The following is a 16,585-nucleotide window of genomic DNA, read 5'->3' as shown; positions in this document are numbered from 1 at the left end:
CTCCTGCTGATTTATACGCCCCTGGAATAATGGGCACAGCCGCCGCGATCGCTGGCCAGTGGGAAGAGGATTTACAGTTCCCATGAACACTACTAACCCATTGGGATGGACTTTGAAGTTGAAGACCAGACGTATGTCAAGAGAGGGTTAAACAGCAACATTAGAAAGTCCCTGTCAGGGAGTTGGAAGAGGCTAAGCGAGATGCTTCCTTTACGACCACAGATATTAACCTCTACGGGATCGGTGTCCCTATACCGGGACGGTTGCTGCTCCATATGCGATATGTGACTAGAAACAACGCCAACTTTCCGGGACATAGACATGTCTTATATGGGCAGAAAGCTTAAATTATTGTTATTCTAACTGCAGTGTCCACTTTACAGTAGCTATTACAGCAAAGAAATACCATGCTATTGTTTGAGGATAGTGCACAACAACAAAACACTTTTGTCATGGCAACTGGTTTGATACATTCACCTCTGAAGGTAAATAATGTACTTACATTCAGAAATCTTGCTCTGATTTGTCATCCTGAGGGTCTCAGAGATAAAATGTAGCATAATTTTCTTTGATAAAATCAATTTTTATATTCAAATGTAGGAACTGGGTTCTACAGTTTGACCCCCTGTTGTCTCTGGCTCCACCCCCACCCCCCACCCCCACACGGCCATCTAGATGTGTGAAGGTTAGTGTATTTTCTGTAGGGAAGCTAATGATCCATGACATTCCGGGGAGTGTGTAAACATAATTTTTGTATTACCATACCATTTTTGTATGTTCTCTATAGTTATGTACTTGAAAATTTATAAATTGACCAATTCGGAAAATTTGGGAAAACTCCTGGCAGACTTGATACAAAATATTGTATAGTAATGTAATTCTTCACTGGATCAGTCTGAAACTTTGTATACACAATGCTGCCATCTTGTGGACATAATCAAAATTACACCTAGATTCCCACATCACTGTCTACCCTTTCTCTTGCATTTCAAAGATGATGCAACAAAAAAACATATATTTTACCAGATCTAAAAAAGTGTTATATTCTCCTACATTAATTTCACATTTCCACAAACTTCAAAGTGTTTCCTTTCAAATGGTACCAAGAATATGCATATCCTTGCTTCAGGTCCTGCACTACAGGCAGTTAGATTTGGGTATGTCATTTTAGGCGAAAATTGAAAAAAAGGGTACGATCCTTATTAAAGATCCCAAACAACACTGATAAGGAACTGCTCCAGAGTTCAGCTGGGCTCTCCTGGGCCTGTTACTCACGGTCGTCACCAACATCAACAGTCTGCTACAGAACATTCAGAAGGACTGGGAGAGGAACACTGGAAGGTCACCACAATAAGGCATCATCTTGTGCAAGAGAGTGGGAGAGATTATCTGGGAGAGATCATCTGATGTTCTAGGAGCTGGACTGGCTGCTCTGGGGAGTGGGAAGATCCCTGTATCTCTACTGAGGATGTTCTACTGAGGATGTCCAGAACAGGAGAACTTGGGTGTGAGTAAGTGTGAGTCAGTGAGTGAACTAGAGAAAAGGCCATTGGGATCTGGCTGATATACACAAACAGAATGAAGTACCATTGCTATGTATCCGAGATGGCAGCAAACTGCTTGGGGAGTTGCAACACACAAGACACACAAACAAAGACGGCACAGACAAGCAGTCACCTCAGCCTCTGTGGGACTGTACAGGTAGTTGAAGAACAGCGGACTCCTTCGGTGCATTCTGCTGATACACTCCCAGATACAGACCCCCCTCCTGGCCTGCTTGTCACCCGGCTTGTCCTCGAACAATGTGCCTTTTGAAGAGACAGACAAAGAAGAGGTTGTTCAACAGGCTAAGACACACTACCACTATTAGCTGACAAATCCCTGATCTAAGATAAGAGATAAGATCTAGGTAATTTAGAAGCGCTTCACTGCAACATGTCAGTATCCTGAAATACTTGACCCATTACACTATCATTAAACACTATCATTTCACAGACAGAACAGTTGTTTCAACACTCTGCTTGTTGAAGCCGGCAACTCTGCCAAATACTTTTAATACACGTACAGATCTTAAATGGCCTTACTGTTAAATCATCCCTTTACACTGTATTTGTAATATACTGACCATGCTCCAGGCGTTCGTAGTCGGAGTCCAGGAGGAAGTTCTTGAAGCGGTTGGAGATGTAGTGGTATGCCAGGAACTTCAGATAGTGCTGATTAAACTCAAACTCCAAGGGGCACTGGTCCTGGATCTGCAATGAGAGGAGATGGAGGGAGAGAGAGAGAGAGAGAGGGGAAGGTGACACATTGTGATGGCTGGAGCATGGCCCTGTGTTATGACTACAGATGGGTCCGTTTTGACTACATACGCTCCCCATTACCTGCAGAATAAAATGGAGACCAGGGAGCAAAGGCCATTGACTGACATCATCATTCTCAGACAAAAGCTGGGCCGAGCTAGAAGGCAGTATCCCGGTCCAGCAATGTGCAGCAGCGGCCAAGCGAGAGGACCTTGCCGCTCTTTTGCATGTTTTGGGCCACCTGGGCGTACTGGCGAAAACAACAGCTGTTTCTGAGATGAGGAACTTCTATTTTCAGAAACTCATCAAATTCCCTCTCCCCCTGTTTATCGCACTTCGAGCCCCAGAGAGCCTCCGTCAGGCCGCCTTGGCAGACGCCCCTCCAGTTTCAAAAGACAAACTCCTAAACTATGTGTTGATGTAAGTGTATGGGAGTGGGACTGCCGGACCCTGGGGGAGACAGAAAACACAACGTTCTCTAAAGTTAGCATTTGAGCATGTAAAACCCAGACCACTTCAGCTGCACCCCCCACCCCCCCAACCTCACTACCTCCCCACCTCACCTTCAGAGGAAAGACACTTTTAATCCCCAAAACTGCAATTTTCCACTCTGCGCTCTAAACACTGAAGGAGGAAATGCGGAGGGGATGGTGAAACACAATAGCACGGAAAGCACAGCGCTGACCGTAGGGTTCACAGACCATCTGGGCAACAGCCCTGCAGCTGAAACTCCCCAGCGTACAACTCTGTCTAAATTACTTATCCGATGGGGGGGATTGCAGAGTACAAAACTCAACCGAGTGCATAGATAATGACAGCTGAGTCTCTCTCCTCCTCTTCTCTTCGCTGAAGGAATGTGATGAGCTCATGGAGGAGGTATGGTGGGAGGGAGGGGAGGGGGGTGAAGAGGTGTGCGGACGGGGGATAGTGAAAGGGGTGTGGGCCTCGGAGGAGGGTGTGCAAGGCTTGCCTGGTGCACGCAGTCCAGGAACTGCAGAAAGATGGGCGTGAAGCCGCTGCCCTGGCTGCTGGGGGTCAGGTTGGAGCGCTGGCTGAACTTGTGGCCGAAGGACAGCCACTCCTTCTCCAGCAGCACCTGGAAGCCCTCCAGGGTCCGGTAGAACGGGTCACTCAGCAGCTGGACCAGGGACACCACCTGGAGGGAGAGAGAAAGGGAGAGAACATTGGCGAGAGAGACACAGAGAGAGAGAGAGAACGAGAGATACGGGGGGGGGGAGTGAGAGAAAAAACAATCAGAAGTCCTTTAAAACTCTGAAAGCTGCCAACTGTTGATGGCGTGACAAGGACTTCAGAGTTCTGTGACAGAGGGGTAGGTGACCAGGAGAGGGCTCCAGTGACCCTGTTTTCCAAACCAGTAACCTCAGGACACCATGTCTGTTCTCCCTGGTATGTGGTTACACTCCCTTTCCTGTCTGTGGTTTGAATCCTCTCCCTCTATATGCATTGGGGCCGGCTATGGCTGATTTCTGTAAGAGCGTGTCGTCTGACTGTACACATGCTGCCGGCACTTGGCCTGGACCCCTCTCTGTCAGCTAACCGATGAGCCCTGACGCATGTGGATTGAATGGAGGAAACAGAGTGCAGTTCCTCTCTAGTGCACCACAATATCCTCCCAAAAAGCTATGGGCTTTCTGGAGTTGGTGAAAAGTCCTCTTCATCACAGCCCAGCGGTCCTCCCCAGTACAGACCTGAGCTCCAAAATGACCACAGCACCATCACTGAAGGAGGCCATCAGAAAGGAAAGAGGAGGGGAGAGCGAGAAACACAGGGTTCTGCTTCTCCTCTGCTGGGTGTCTGTCTATGAGTTGGTCAGGAGACTGAAGAGCCAAGGCATATGGAGCCCATTTCCTGGAGCAAGGCTGATCAGGCCCCACCGTGATGAGGAAGATGCTCTGGGCCTGACACGTGCCTGGCACGGGAAGCGAGGCTGCGCCTGTGCTTTTACACGGCAGCCCTGGGCTTTACGGGCCCAGTAAACACATTTGGAGGCCACGCGCACACACACAATGCCATCCCCAATAACACACGCTCACTTAACAGGTCGGCGTGGAAAATGTGAGCTCACAGTGCAAAAATGTGACAAAACGCTGAGCGCTGCAGCAGAGCGAACAGGAACAGAAAATGTATGAGGCTAACAACAAGCTTGTTTTTACTCTCCTAAAAACCAGAATCATGTGCTTTCAGGATTGAAATCAGTACATAGTGACATAGGGCCCTACAGTCTCAGCATCGTTTCAACACATTCCAAACAATACATATACACTAAATTGTTGTAATTGATATCCGGCAGTTTAATTGGACAATGTACTCAATGCCAAAGCACTAAATGTGGTGTCCTTTCCCTTATCTACAGTGAGGGAAAAAAGTATTTGATCCCCTGCTGATTTTGTACGTTTGCCCACTGACAAAGAAATTATCAGTCTATCATTTTAATGGTAGGTTTATTTGAACAGTGAGAGACAGAATAACAACAAAATAATCCAGAAAAACGCATGTCAAAAATGTTATAAATTGATTTGCATTTTAATGAGGGAAATAAGTATTTGACCCCTCTGCAAAACATGACTTAGTACTTGGTGGCAAAACCCTTGTTGGCAATCACAGAGGTCAGATGTTTCTTGTAGTTGGCCACCAGGTTTGCACACATCCCAGGAGGGATTTTGTCCCACTCCTCTTTGCAGATCTTCTCCAAGTCATTAAGGTTTCGAGGCTGACGTTTGGCAACTCAAACCTTCAGCTCCCTCCACAGATTTTCTATGGGATTAAGGTCTGGAGACTGGCTAGGCCACTCCAGGACCTTAATGTGCTTCTTCTTGAGCCACTCCTTTGTTGCCTTGGCCGTGTGTTTTGGGTCATTGCCATGCTGGAATACCCATCCACGACCCATTTTCAATGCCCTGGCTGAGGGAAGGAGGCTCTCACCCAAGATTTGACGGTACATGGCCCCGTCCATTGTCCCTTTGATGCGGTGAAGTTGTCCTGTCCCCTTAGCAGAAAAACACCCCCAAACATAATGTTTCCACCTCCATGTTTGACGGTGGGGATGGTGTTCTTGGGGTCATAGGCAGCATTCCTCCTCCTCCAAACACGGCGAGTTGAGTTGATGCCAAAGAGCTCAATTTTGGACTCATCTGACCACAACACTTTCACCCAGTTCTCCACTGAATCATTCAAATGTTCATTGGCAAACTTCAGACGGGCATGTACAGTGGGGAGAACAATTATTTGATACACTGCAGATTTAGCAGGTTTTCCTACTTACAAAGCATGTAGAGGTCTGTAATGTTTATCATAGGTACACTTCAACTGTGAGAGACAGAATCTAAAACAAAAGTCCAGAAAATCAGGGATCAGCCCAGAACTACACGGCAGGACCTGGTCAATGACCTGAAGAGAGCTGGGACCACAGTCTCAAAGCAAACCATTAGTAAAACACTACGCCGTCATGGATTAAAATCCTGCAGCGCACGCAAGGTCCCCCTGCTCAAGCCAGCGCATGTCCAGGCCCGTCTGAAGTTTGCCAATGACCATCTGGATGATCCAGAGGAGGAATGGGAGAAGGTCATGTGGGCCGAGGGAGATTGACAGTTCTTTTGTGTTTCTTCCATTTGCGAATAATCACACCAACTGTTGTCACCTTCTCACCAAGCTGCTTGGCGATGGTCTTGTAGCCCATTCCAGCCTTGTGTAGGTCTACAGTCTTGTCCCTGACATCCTTGGAGAGCTCTTTGGTCTTGGCCATGGTGGAGAGTTTGGAATCTGATTGATTGATTGCTTCTGTGGACAGGTGTCTTTTTTACAGGTAACACGCTGAGATTATGAGCACTCCCTTTAAGAGCTGTATAAAATACACCTGGGAGCCAGAAATCTTTCTGATTGAGAGGGGATCAAATACTTATTTCCCTCATTAAAATGCAAATCAATTTATAACATTTTCGACATGCGTCTTTCTGGATTATTTTGTAGTTATTCTGTCTCTCACTGTTCAAATAAACCTACCATTAAAATTATAGACTGATCATTTCTTTGTCAGTGGGCAAACGTACAAAATCAGCAGGGGATCAAAAACTTTTTTCACTCACTGTACCTACAGCCTGGCTTCTTTTTTTTTTTTACTCAAACCACCCGCGGCCTGGATTGGACCCTGGCCCGCGGGCTGTATGTTTGACACCCCTGGTGTAGACGTTTCACTTGTCAGTTTCAGCCGAGATGTCTCTCTCTTTTCCTTTTCTTCCCCCTCTCTCTCCTACCCTCCTACATCCCCAGTCCCCCTCTCTCTCCTACCCTCCTACATCCCCAGTCCCCCTCTCTCTCCTACCCTCCTACATCCCCCTCTCTCCTACATTCCCAGTCCCCCTCTCTCTCCTACCCTCCTACATCCCCAGTCCCCCTCTCTCTCTCCTACCCTCCTACATCCCCAGTCCCCCTCTCTCTCTCCTACCCTCCTACATCCCCAGTCCCCCTCTCTCTCCTACCCTCCTACATCCCCAGTTCCCCTCTCTCCTACATTCCCAGTCCCACTCTCTCTCCTATCCTCCTACATCCCCAGTCCCCCTCTCTCTCCTACCCTCCTACATCCCCAGTCGCCCTCTCTCTCCTACCCTCCTACATCCCCAGTCCCCCTCTCTCTCCTACCCTCCTACATCCCCAGTCCCCCTCTCTCTCCTACCCTCCTACATCCCCAGTCCCCCTCTCTCCTACATCCCCAGTCCCCCTCTCTCTCCTACTCTCCTACATCCCCAGTCCCCTTCTTCCACTACTCCTGCTGGGGTAGAGACAGTGTGTGTGTGCGTGAGGCTCACCTGTGTGGTGATATCCCAGCCATCCTCCAGACTCAGCAGGACAGATGAGCCACTGTCCAGCAGCTCCACCAGAATCAGGGCCAGCTGCAGGAGCTTGTGAAGCTGCAGGGAACACATACACACACAATAATACACTGTCAGTTCATGCCGTTAAGCTGTTCCTGTGGATTCATTGTTATTTTTAGTCTACTGGCCACAGACTCAAAAGAGTGCTGAGTTAAGACTGTGGAGCCTGAGCAGGGCTTCTCCCAGATAATATTGTTCTGTTGTTTATGACACATTTAATGCAGGGCCATAGGCTGTGGTTGTCACTATGATAACTACCATGATAAGCAATTTGGTGGTTCTCCCATGTCTGTTTGAATCGTTATCATTTCCCTTGGGAAAGAAGCTTATAGGATGAGGAGAGAATAAAGGATGAGGTCAGAGTCACACAGCAAGATCATGGAGAGCACGTCGCTGGTTCGTTCTCACAGATCTCTCACGAGGGTCAGTGAGTTGTTGTTGTGGAAACCGTAGGAGGGTGTCTATGTACAGTTGAAGTCGAAAGTTTACATACACCTTAGACAAATACATTTAAACTCAGTTTTTCACAATTCCTGACATTTAATCCTAGTAAAAATTCCCTGTCTTAGGTCAGTTAGAATCACCACTTTATTTTAAGAATGTGAAATGTCAGAATAATAGTAGAGAAAATGAATTATTTCAACTTTTATTTCTTTCATCACATTCCCAGTGGGTCAGAAGTTTACATACACTCAATTAGTATTTGGTAGCATTGCCTTTAAATTGTTTAACTTGGGTCAAACGTTTCGGGTAGCCTTCCACAAGCTTCCCACAATAAGTTGGGGGAATTTTGGCCCATTCCTCCTGACAGAGCTGGTGTAATTGAGTCAGGTTTGTAGGCCTCCTTGCTCGCACACGCCTTTTCAGTTCTGCCCACACATTTTCTATAGGCTTGCGGTCAGGGCTTTGTGATGGCCACTCCAATACCTTGACTTTGTTGTCCCATTTTGCCACAACTTTGGAAGTATGCTTGGAGTCATTGTCCATTTGGAAGACCCATTTGCAACCAAGCTTTAACTTCCTGACTGATGTCTTGAGATGTTGCTTCAATATATATCCACATAATTTTCCTTCCTCATGATGCCATCTATTTTGTGAAGTGCACCAGGCCCCCCTGCAGCAAAGCACCCCCACAGCATGATGCTGCCACCCCCGTGCTTCACGGTTGGGATGGTGTTCTTCGGCTTGCAAGCCCCCCCCCCAAATATAACGATGGTCATTATGGTCAAACAGTTCTATTTCTGTTTAATCAGACCTGAGGACATTTCTCCAAAAAGTACCATCTTAGTCCCCATGTGCAGTTGCAAACTGTAGTCTGGCTTTTTTACGGCAGTTTTGGAGCAGTGGCTTCTTCTTTGCTGAGCGGCCTTTCAGGTTATGTGGATATAGGACTCGTTTTGCTGTGGATATAGATACTTTTGTACCTGTTTCCTCCAGCATCTTCACAAGGTCCTTTGCTGTTGTTCTGGGATTGATTTGCAAAGTACGTTAATCTCTAGGAGACAGAACGCGTCTCCTTCCTGAGCGGTATGACGGCTACATTGTCCCATGGTGTTTATACTTGCGTACTATTGTTTGTACAGATGAACGTGGTACCTTCAGGCTGATTTCTTTGGATTTTCCCATGATGTCAAGCAAAGAGACACTGAGTTTGAAGGTAGGCCTTGAAATACATCCACAGGTACACCTCCAATTGACTGAAATGATATCAATTAGCCTATCAGAAGCTTCTAAAGCCATGACATCATTTTCTGGAATTTTCCAAGCTGTTTAAAGGCACAGTCAACTTAGTGTATGTAAACTTCTGACCCACTGGAATTGTGATACAGTGAATTATAAGTGAAATAATCTGTCTGTAAACAATTGTTGGATAAATTACTTGTGTCATGCACAAAGTAGATGTCCTAATTGACTTGCCAAAACTATAGTTTGTTAACAAGACATTTGTGGAGTGGTTGAAAAACAAGTTTTAATGACTCCAACCTAATGTCAGACACAACTATATGTATATTGGTGAGTATGTATTTGTGTATATGACGGGAGCTCACTTGAAGGATCCACTCAGAGTCCTCCAGGGCTTTGAGGAAGGAGTCCTCTGTGTCTGAAGACGTAGCGCTCGGAGCACATGCCCTCAGCAGCTTCTTAAAGGCACCTTTGATCTGCCGCGTGTCAGCAAAGTCCACAGGCACCAGTTCACAGTTCAGAGTAGAGTCCAGTTTGAAGCCCTGACAAAAGCGGAGAAATGTCATTGAAAATTAACAGTCCCTGAGAGTCAACTATCACTATTAGACACAGACATTAAAATAACACTCTGAAAGACTGATTAAAAGACACGTAAAACTCTGACTGACAAATAAATAAAAAAATTCAAACAGAAGACACAGATAGGGAATATCTTAAATACTTGGGACGTATGAGGTAAAAATAGGCCTTCTGTTAGGAAATGAAGTAGAAGTTTCATTTAAGAGAAGACTGTCTCTGTCAATGTGGCCACTGGCCAATTACAGCCACCCACACAGCTGGCGACTCCACCACGCTCACATTTATTTATAACCTCTTTTAGCCAATGAAAATAATATCAATTTCACATTCAACACACACAGACACACTGCTCCACTTGAACAAGTGACTGAAATGAGCAGAATGTTCGAACAGCAGTCCAAATGTAATATTATCAGAGATGTGGGACTGTATTAATAATAAATCATCATTTTGATTAATTGCAATCAAGTCCCCTTATCAGTTTGGAAATGTACAGTCTGCTGGAACTAAACAGTGGTTACACATTCTAGACTGGAGTGACCTGATTCCCCTACACAGTATCTTGTAAAAATTTACCAGCCCTCCCACAGACAAATACTCTTATAACTTTCGTCTTACCCTGAGGTGGGACTTCTCTCCAAAAATGTAGAGGGCAGCCTGCTGTTTGAGGAGCTGGGCATGCATGCTCTCGCTGCCTGCAGGGGGCGCCAAATCCTTCCCTGCCAGCCTGGCGCCAACATCGGCTGCAGACGGGTGCTGGCTGAAGCGGCTGCTGGAACGCAGGCTGGCCCAGACACCTGCAACAACACAGCGAGAGAGGTACAGTTAGAGTTGGTACCGCAGGCCTGTAGAGGGCTGGAACACAAAAGGTGCTAGCTAGCCTGGTCCAATACTCGTGCTCCACTGTTATGTTTGGCATGACAACGAATGACCACAGAGAGGGGTTGGTTAAGCACTAACAGCCTAGACCACCGTACTGGGGAAACAGATGACAGAATGGCACATAGCGACATAAAGACTATAGCACATTGACACATTGAAGGGTGCAGACACAGAAATAGAATTTGGACACTAAATCTATGGGCACAGATCTATTCATTCACTAATCCAAGGGGAAGAAACTGAGGGATGCTCATTTCTCTCTGACAAACCACTACCACCAAGATAACTACAATACAGATCTGTATATGCTAGAACTTTTTGTGATAAACCATACTTCCTCCGCTTTGCTTATGCTGCTGTTACTGCCCTCAGGGGCCCGGTCTGAGCCAGGCTGTTGGTAGATAAGGGAAAGGACACCACATTTAGTGTTTAAGCAGCTTTGGCATTGAGTACATTGTCGAATTAAACCGCCGGATATCAATTACAACAATTTAGAGTGAGCTCTCAACCAATCAAAACATCAACCAATAGGCAGGTACCTTACATTCTAAATCCTATCTCGCCTTAAGAAGGCTAGACACACATTGAATACAATGCAGAGGTTAGGCCACGGAGGCCTCATTCCCGAGCTGCCTGTCATGACCGAGCTGAGCCCACAGTACCTCCCATTGGGCCAAGACTGCTGACTGACCACATCCACAACTGCTGAGACATCACATTCAGTAACAAGTGGACTACATTTACCCTGAAGTGGACCACAGTCAGATTATTTTCCAGCAGAGGAGAACCTCAGCCTTGCCCAAGCGCGCCAAAAGAGGAAGCCATGAGTGATACCAGGAATCTCCACAGAGATACTCCCTATTCCTCGAAAGAGATGAGCACACCGAACACAGGATACATGTCTAACTGTTACAGAGGCATGAGTGCGGGTTAGATAGGATCAATGACCAGGAAATAAGATTAAGATGTTAATAAAGAGGGGTGGAGGAAGAACGGTGGGGCGAGATCTGAAGAGAGTAAAAATTTTCACTATACCTTGATTTTGGATTCTCCCCTTAGCGGTAGGTTTTTGGTTTGAGTGAGTGAATAGCTTATCCCTGTACCCAAGCACTGGCAGGTTATGGGTGAGGGGGAGGGGGGTACAGAAAGATCACAATATCAGATGGACATAACATACCGGCACACACCCCAACCGTAGGGGCGACATAACGTCGCACGTAGTCAAAAGGTCACCTGAGGGGTTACAGCAAGGGACCAGGACATGGGGAGCTAGGCTTCAGACTTAAGAGACCAACAGGGTTGGATGGTGGAAAGATATGAATACCAAAATAAAATATTCATTTGTAATTCAGTCTTGAGATGAACAGAATGGGGGTTAACATGCATGACATAGTACAGACCATGATGTTGTGTAAAAATGAAGAGACGATTATCAAAATCCCAAAGAAGCCCCATGTTATTGGAAATATTTGAACATTTCTTAGAAGACAAATCGAAATCCACTTAATGCTGCTGTGAATGACCTTGAAAGTCATCTTTGGGTGTTGCAATCTTGTGGTTGAATATTACAGGAACTGTGGCAACTAACCCAATAATTCACTTCAACTTCCAGAGAAGACTTCTCTCAAATCATGATGCAGACAGTTGCATGCCAATGACAGATGTGGAGACATCTTCACTGGTCATACCAGACTACTAGGTCACATTTATTTGACAAGCTACAAATAGGCCATGTTGAATAAGAGTAATGATCAACAGATTAATGTGTTTAAATGAATAAGCAGATCAACCTCGTTGTTAACATTACACTAAAGATGCTCTTAAAGATGGATTTTGGAGTCACAGCTTGTGCTATATTTGAAATGGAAACTGCTCAGTGTATTGAACTGGGCCATGTACAGTAATTTGCCTAGCGTGTCATTCCACTTCATACCATTACTGTAAACTGTCAGAAAACAGGATTTTTGCAATGTTGAAGTTGAAATGTGTCAACCCGTTTGTATGAAGTTGTGACCTACTAGCATAGTGCTCTAGTGGGGCACATCTGCTGCCTTAATAATCATGTAACACACAGACCATCACCATGTGTATTAATGGCAAATACAGATGACAAATAGCTGAGTCATAGACAAAAAGGGGGCCAGTTTATTTCCAGAACTGCGGTTGCAGTGTGATATATAGGACTTTGAGGAAGTGACACGTGGGTACAGCACTCACCTCCTCTGGCAAAGCTGTTGGAGAAGGGCATGTCCAAATGGACGGGGGCCATCTTTGGTATTCTAGATGTCCTCCTTTCACTGCCTGAAGAGTACACACAGACATGAAACGGGGATAACACCACCATTCAGCTGTAACCAGGACAAACACAGTAACACACACCCAGAGAGCATAGCGAATGAAAACCATGCCTGGATGACTAACCATCTATATTTGTCAGACACAGCATCTGAGAACATAACTACCCCACAGTGTGTCTCAGATTTTAAACAAAATGGACACAGACCTGGGAGATTAGGCCAGATTTTTCAATGATAATGCAAGGAGGGATTACTTAAGAGTTAAATGAGGCGAGCTAACATTACCTACATTTAGGGGGGAAAACACTGATTGCTGTGTTTCAATTAGGCCTAAGCCTTGGGCTCACACTCGGCAATCGTGTCCCGTTGCTTAAATTCCAATTAGCTTATCTGAACATAATCAGAAAGTCTGAAGCTATCAAGCCTTGGGAATCCTATTTCCCCCATTAAGACTATTTGATCCCTGCAGACGTAGATCTTAAAGCTGGGAGATGGAGATGGATGCCATTGACATTGATTCCGGGTGTGTTTTGACCCAGTTCCCAGAGACTAAAGATCTATTGTGGTTACATGGGAAACAGAATCCTGCTGACTTTGCGTAGGGTATGTGCTGGTCACACAGCTCTCTGGACTGGCACTTGGCGGTCGGGTGAAGTCTGGGGAGATGGATGGATGGTGACCCCTGGGTGTCCTGTTCCTCTTACATAACCATAACATTGTGCCGCAGTTCCTTCCAAACACAACGGACACAACATAAATAACAGGCAGCGGCCCAGAGGAAACCTCACTAAGATAATCAGCAGAATAACACTGAAGGAACGAGGACAAACACACAAAAACAATAGTGACAGAGTGGGAAAAACACCACCAGTCTAGAGCAGGACAGAGCCCAGAGCAGAGCCCAGAGCAGAGCCCAGAGCAGAGCCCAGAGCGGAGCCCAGAGCAGAGCCCAGAGCGGAGCCCAGAGCGGAGCCCAGAGCAGAGCCCAGAGCAGAGCCCAGAGCGGAGCCCAGAGCGGAGCCCAGAGCGGAGCCCAGAGCGGAGCCCAGAGCGGAGCCCAGAGCGGAGCCCAGAGCGGAGCCCAGAGCAGAGCCCAGAGCAGAGCCCAGAGCAGGGGGTACCTGGTGAGAGGCCGATGAGAGAGCGGTTGGACAGAGTGTTACTGCCGTTCAGTTTGAAGTAGACGGGGATGGAGTTGAGGATGGCCTGTAGATACTTCTCCTGCTCCAGACTACTGGACAACTCTGAAGAGTTGGCAGGGGCTAGAGGGAGAGGAGACCAGTCATTAGACATATTCAACATCAACTGTCTTCAATTTTAGAACATGACTATCTAATGTAAGTCCTTTAAATTCTGTACGGTGTACGCCTTACGAGAATGGTATCAAAAGGTTTCTACAGGTGTGTGTAAGTAAGTCATGTGTGTTTGTACTGTACCTGTTGAAGATTGGTTCTGGGACTTAAAGAGTCCCACCACACTCTTGCCGTGGATGCCTCCGGATCGTAGCAGCACAGCTTTGGTGCGGGGGTGTTTCCAACACACCACTGGCAGGCGGTTGTGTCTGTAACAACGGGCCACCTTCTGCAGGCTGCTGTCCTGCACCGACTGGGGAACCACCAGGAGCCCTGGGTAACTGTGGGGTACACACACCATCAGCCCATGATGGAGACCACTATTGGGACACCTATGACGGCAGTTTGATCTGATACAACCAATACATGAACACTGAATACACCTCTTCTACATTGATCAGAGCGCCAATATCTGACATGACAAAGTATATGTGTGTTGTGTGCACCTGCGGCAGAGGGAGTAGAGTCTGTTGACTGCAGTGACTCTGAACTGCTCTCCGGTCTTAGAGCGGGAGGAGCTGGCTGTGATGGTTCCCAGGCCCAGCCGCTGGTAGTCACGGAAACACGCCCGCTCCACCAGTTGCTCCATGGTGGACTTCTCCGACGCCCTCAACGTGCTGCTGGGGGGTGGCTCGCCCTCATCTGACACTGGAACACACACACACACAGAGAGAGAGAGAGAGAGAGAGAGAGAGAGAGAGAGAGAGAGAGAGAGAGAGAGAGAGAGCCAAGGTCAGGTAACTGGTCAGAAACTCCAGCTTGTCAAAACTCCCCCTCCTCTTCTCCCTTGTAGGAGTTTAACATCAGTCTGCTCATACCTGAGATGTCATCATCCTCGTGCCAGGTCATCCGACTCCCTCTGTCGTTCTTCTTCAGCGTGGTCTGACTCTGACGGCCCATGGTGATCATCCCAGCTCTCTTGGCTCCTTTCACAATGGTCTTGGACAGCGTCCTGTTAGGAGGAGGATGAGGAGACCATAACATCATTTATCATGTCTGATTCCAGCATCAGATAAGGAAGATTTCTCAACACTTTCAGGCGGTGTCGGTTGTGGGAGTTATTACAGGAACCTTTCAACCACATAATGGGATTTGCCATCTAAAACAACTTTAACAGAACATTGAGGTAGAGGTAGAGAGAGGTGGGACTGACCTGAAACCTGTGTTCCTCTCCTTCTGTTTGGGAAGGATGAGTTGGGGAGTTGTCTGGCCTGCTGCGAAGGCGAATGTGCTGAAGATGGACTGAGGGTAGCGGATCCTCTGGATGTGTTTCCTGAAGATCTCCACCATCTCTGAGCTCACCTCCTCATCAAACGCCACTTTGATCAACTGAAGAGGACACAGGAAGCATCAGGGAACATGTGAGCTCATTGCCTCCAGATTAAACATATGGCCTTCCATGGAATAGCTGGAAAATAATAATGCATTCATAAATCTAAATGGCTCTGCAGATACGCACATCTGTGAAGGCCAAAAATTCTGTTTAATTTTTTTCTTGCAGGGAGGCAAATACTAATAATTGCAAATCGGAAACAGAAAGTACGGAATGTTCACATATTTCACACAGAATGTCTTTCCAGAGTGACGTCCGCTTCTCATTGACTGCCCTGACCTGGTAGTCCCTCCACTCCCCATCCATCCCTCCCCCAACATCCCACCAGTTCCTGCATGAGAAGAGAGGAGACCTAGCCCCCCCCACCCCCTCTCCTGTGGATCCCCAGCAGCCTGCAGCTCTCAATGAAGGCCTAATAACGCACCCCAGACGTAGACACAGCCCTCTGGCCAGGCTTAGCAACACACAAACACACACTCTAGCTCGCTCACACACAAACACACACTCTAGCTCGCTCACACACAAACACACACTCTAGCTCGCACACACTCTAGCTCGCACACACTCTAGCTCGCACACACAGGCCCAGCCAGGCCAAGTGATCCCCTCCCCACATAAAGGCCTGTTTTATTGTCCGTGTTACTAAAAATATAGGAATGAACCATAACATTTTTACAGCACTACATGAATTGTGAAAGACCAAAAACATGTGCACGGTTGCCTATTTTTCCTTCAAATCAAACTCAACATAGGTTACTCGTATAACGTCCAAGAAATGTATTCAGGCTGGATGTAGGGAAGAGTCTGGAGCATATTCATTCCTTTAATCTCTCCAAATGTCACAACTGATCAGTAATTCTAGGTTCTCTGTGAATCTGTTATACATGTTCTAGCAATCTTATACTTGGCTTGGGGCAAAAGGAGGGAACACTCACATACTTAGACAAACCATGTTAGCATTTATTTAGCATCTAAGAAATAGGACTTTGTGTACTTAAACTAGAGACAAGGGAACAGTAAACATGTCGTCGCCCATGAATGATGCAGTGCCACGTGTGACCAACATATTTAAGTTAATTACTATAGCTCACACCTTGGGCCAATCAGTTTTGTAAATGCCGGGTCTCTATGGCAAGACGCATCATTCACCCAAGTTTAGTCAAAATCGGCCCAGTGCTGTCTGAGATATCGCGTGTGACTAACGTACGAACGGAGACAGATCCACAGTCCCCTCCACGATGAAATGAATAATGGAAAAGCCTGTAGCATC

The 16,585-nt window shown here is 46.7% G+C and overlaps 1 protein-coding gene across 1 annotated transcript in view; it reads right to left on the bottom strand.

Annotated features, from left to right (window-relative positions):
- The window catches only part of sbf2 (SET binding factor 2), a 139,775-nt gene that overhangs the window by 3,293 nt on the left and 119,897 nt on the right, over positions 1-16,585 (bottom strand). Inside the window, 13 exon segments of the mRNA XM_045210021.1 lie at positions 1,678-1,808; positions 2,126-2,252; positions 3,271-3,456; positions 7,124-7,225; positions 9,238-9,414; positions 10,070-10,248; positions 11,369-11,443; positions 12,551-12,634; positions 13,752-13,892; positions 14,067-14,263; positions 14,429-14,630; positions 14,801-14,934; positions 15,136-15,311. Of these exon segments, the coding sequence (XP_045065956.1) occupies positions 1,678-1,808; positions 2,126-2,252; positions 3,271-3,456; positions 7,124-7,225; positions 9,238-9,414; positions 10,070-10,248; positions 11,369-11,443; positions 12,551-12,634; positions 13,752-13,892; positions 14,067-14,263; positions 14,429-14,630; positions 14,801-14,934; positions 15,136-15,311 (1,911 nt within the window).

Source organism: Coregonus clupeaformis, chromosome 32, assembly GCF_020615455.1.
Source record: "Coregonus clupeaformis isolate EN_2021a chromosome 32, ASM2061545v1, whole genome shotgun sequence".
Classification (NCBI taxonomy): Eukaryota; Metazoa; Chordata; class Actinopteri; order Salmoniformes; family Salmonidae; genus Coregonus; species Coregonus clupeaformis.
The sequence above is the reverse complement of the archived record's forward strand: the minus strand, read 5'-3'. Positions and strand labels throughout refer to the sequence as shown.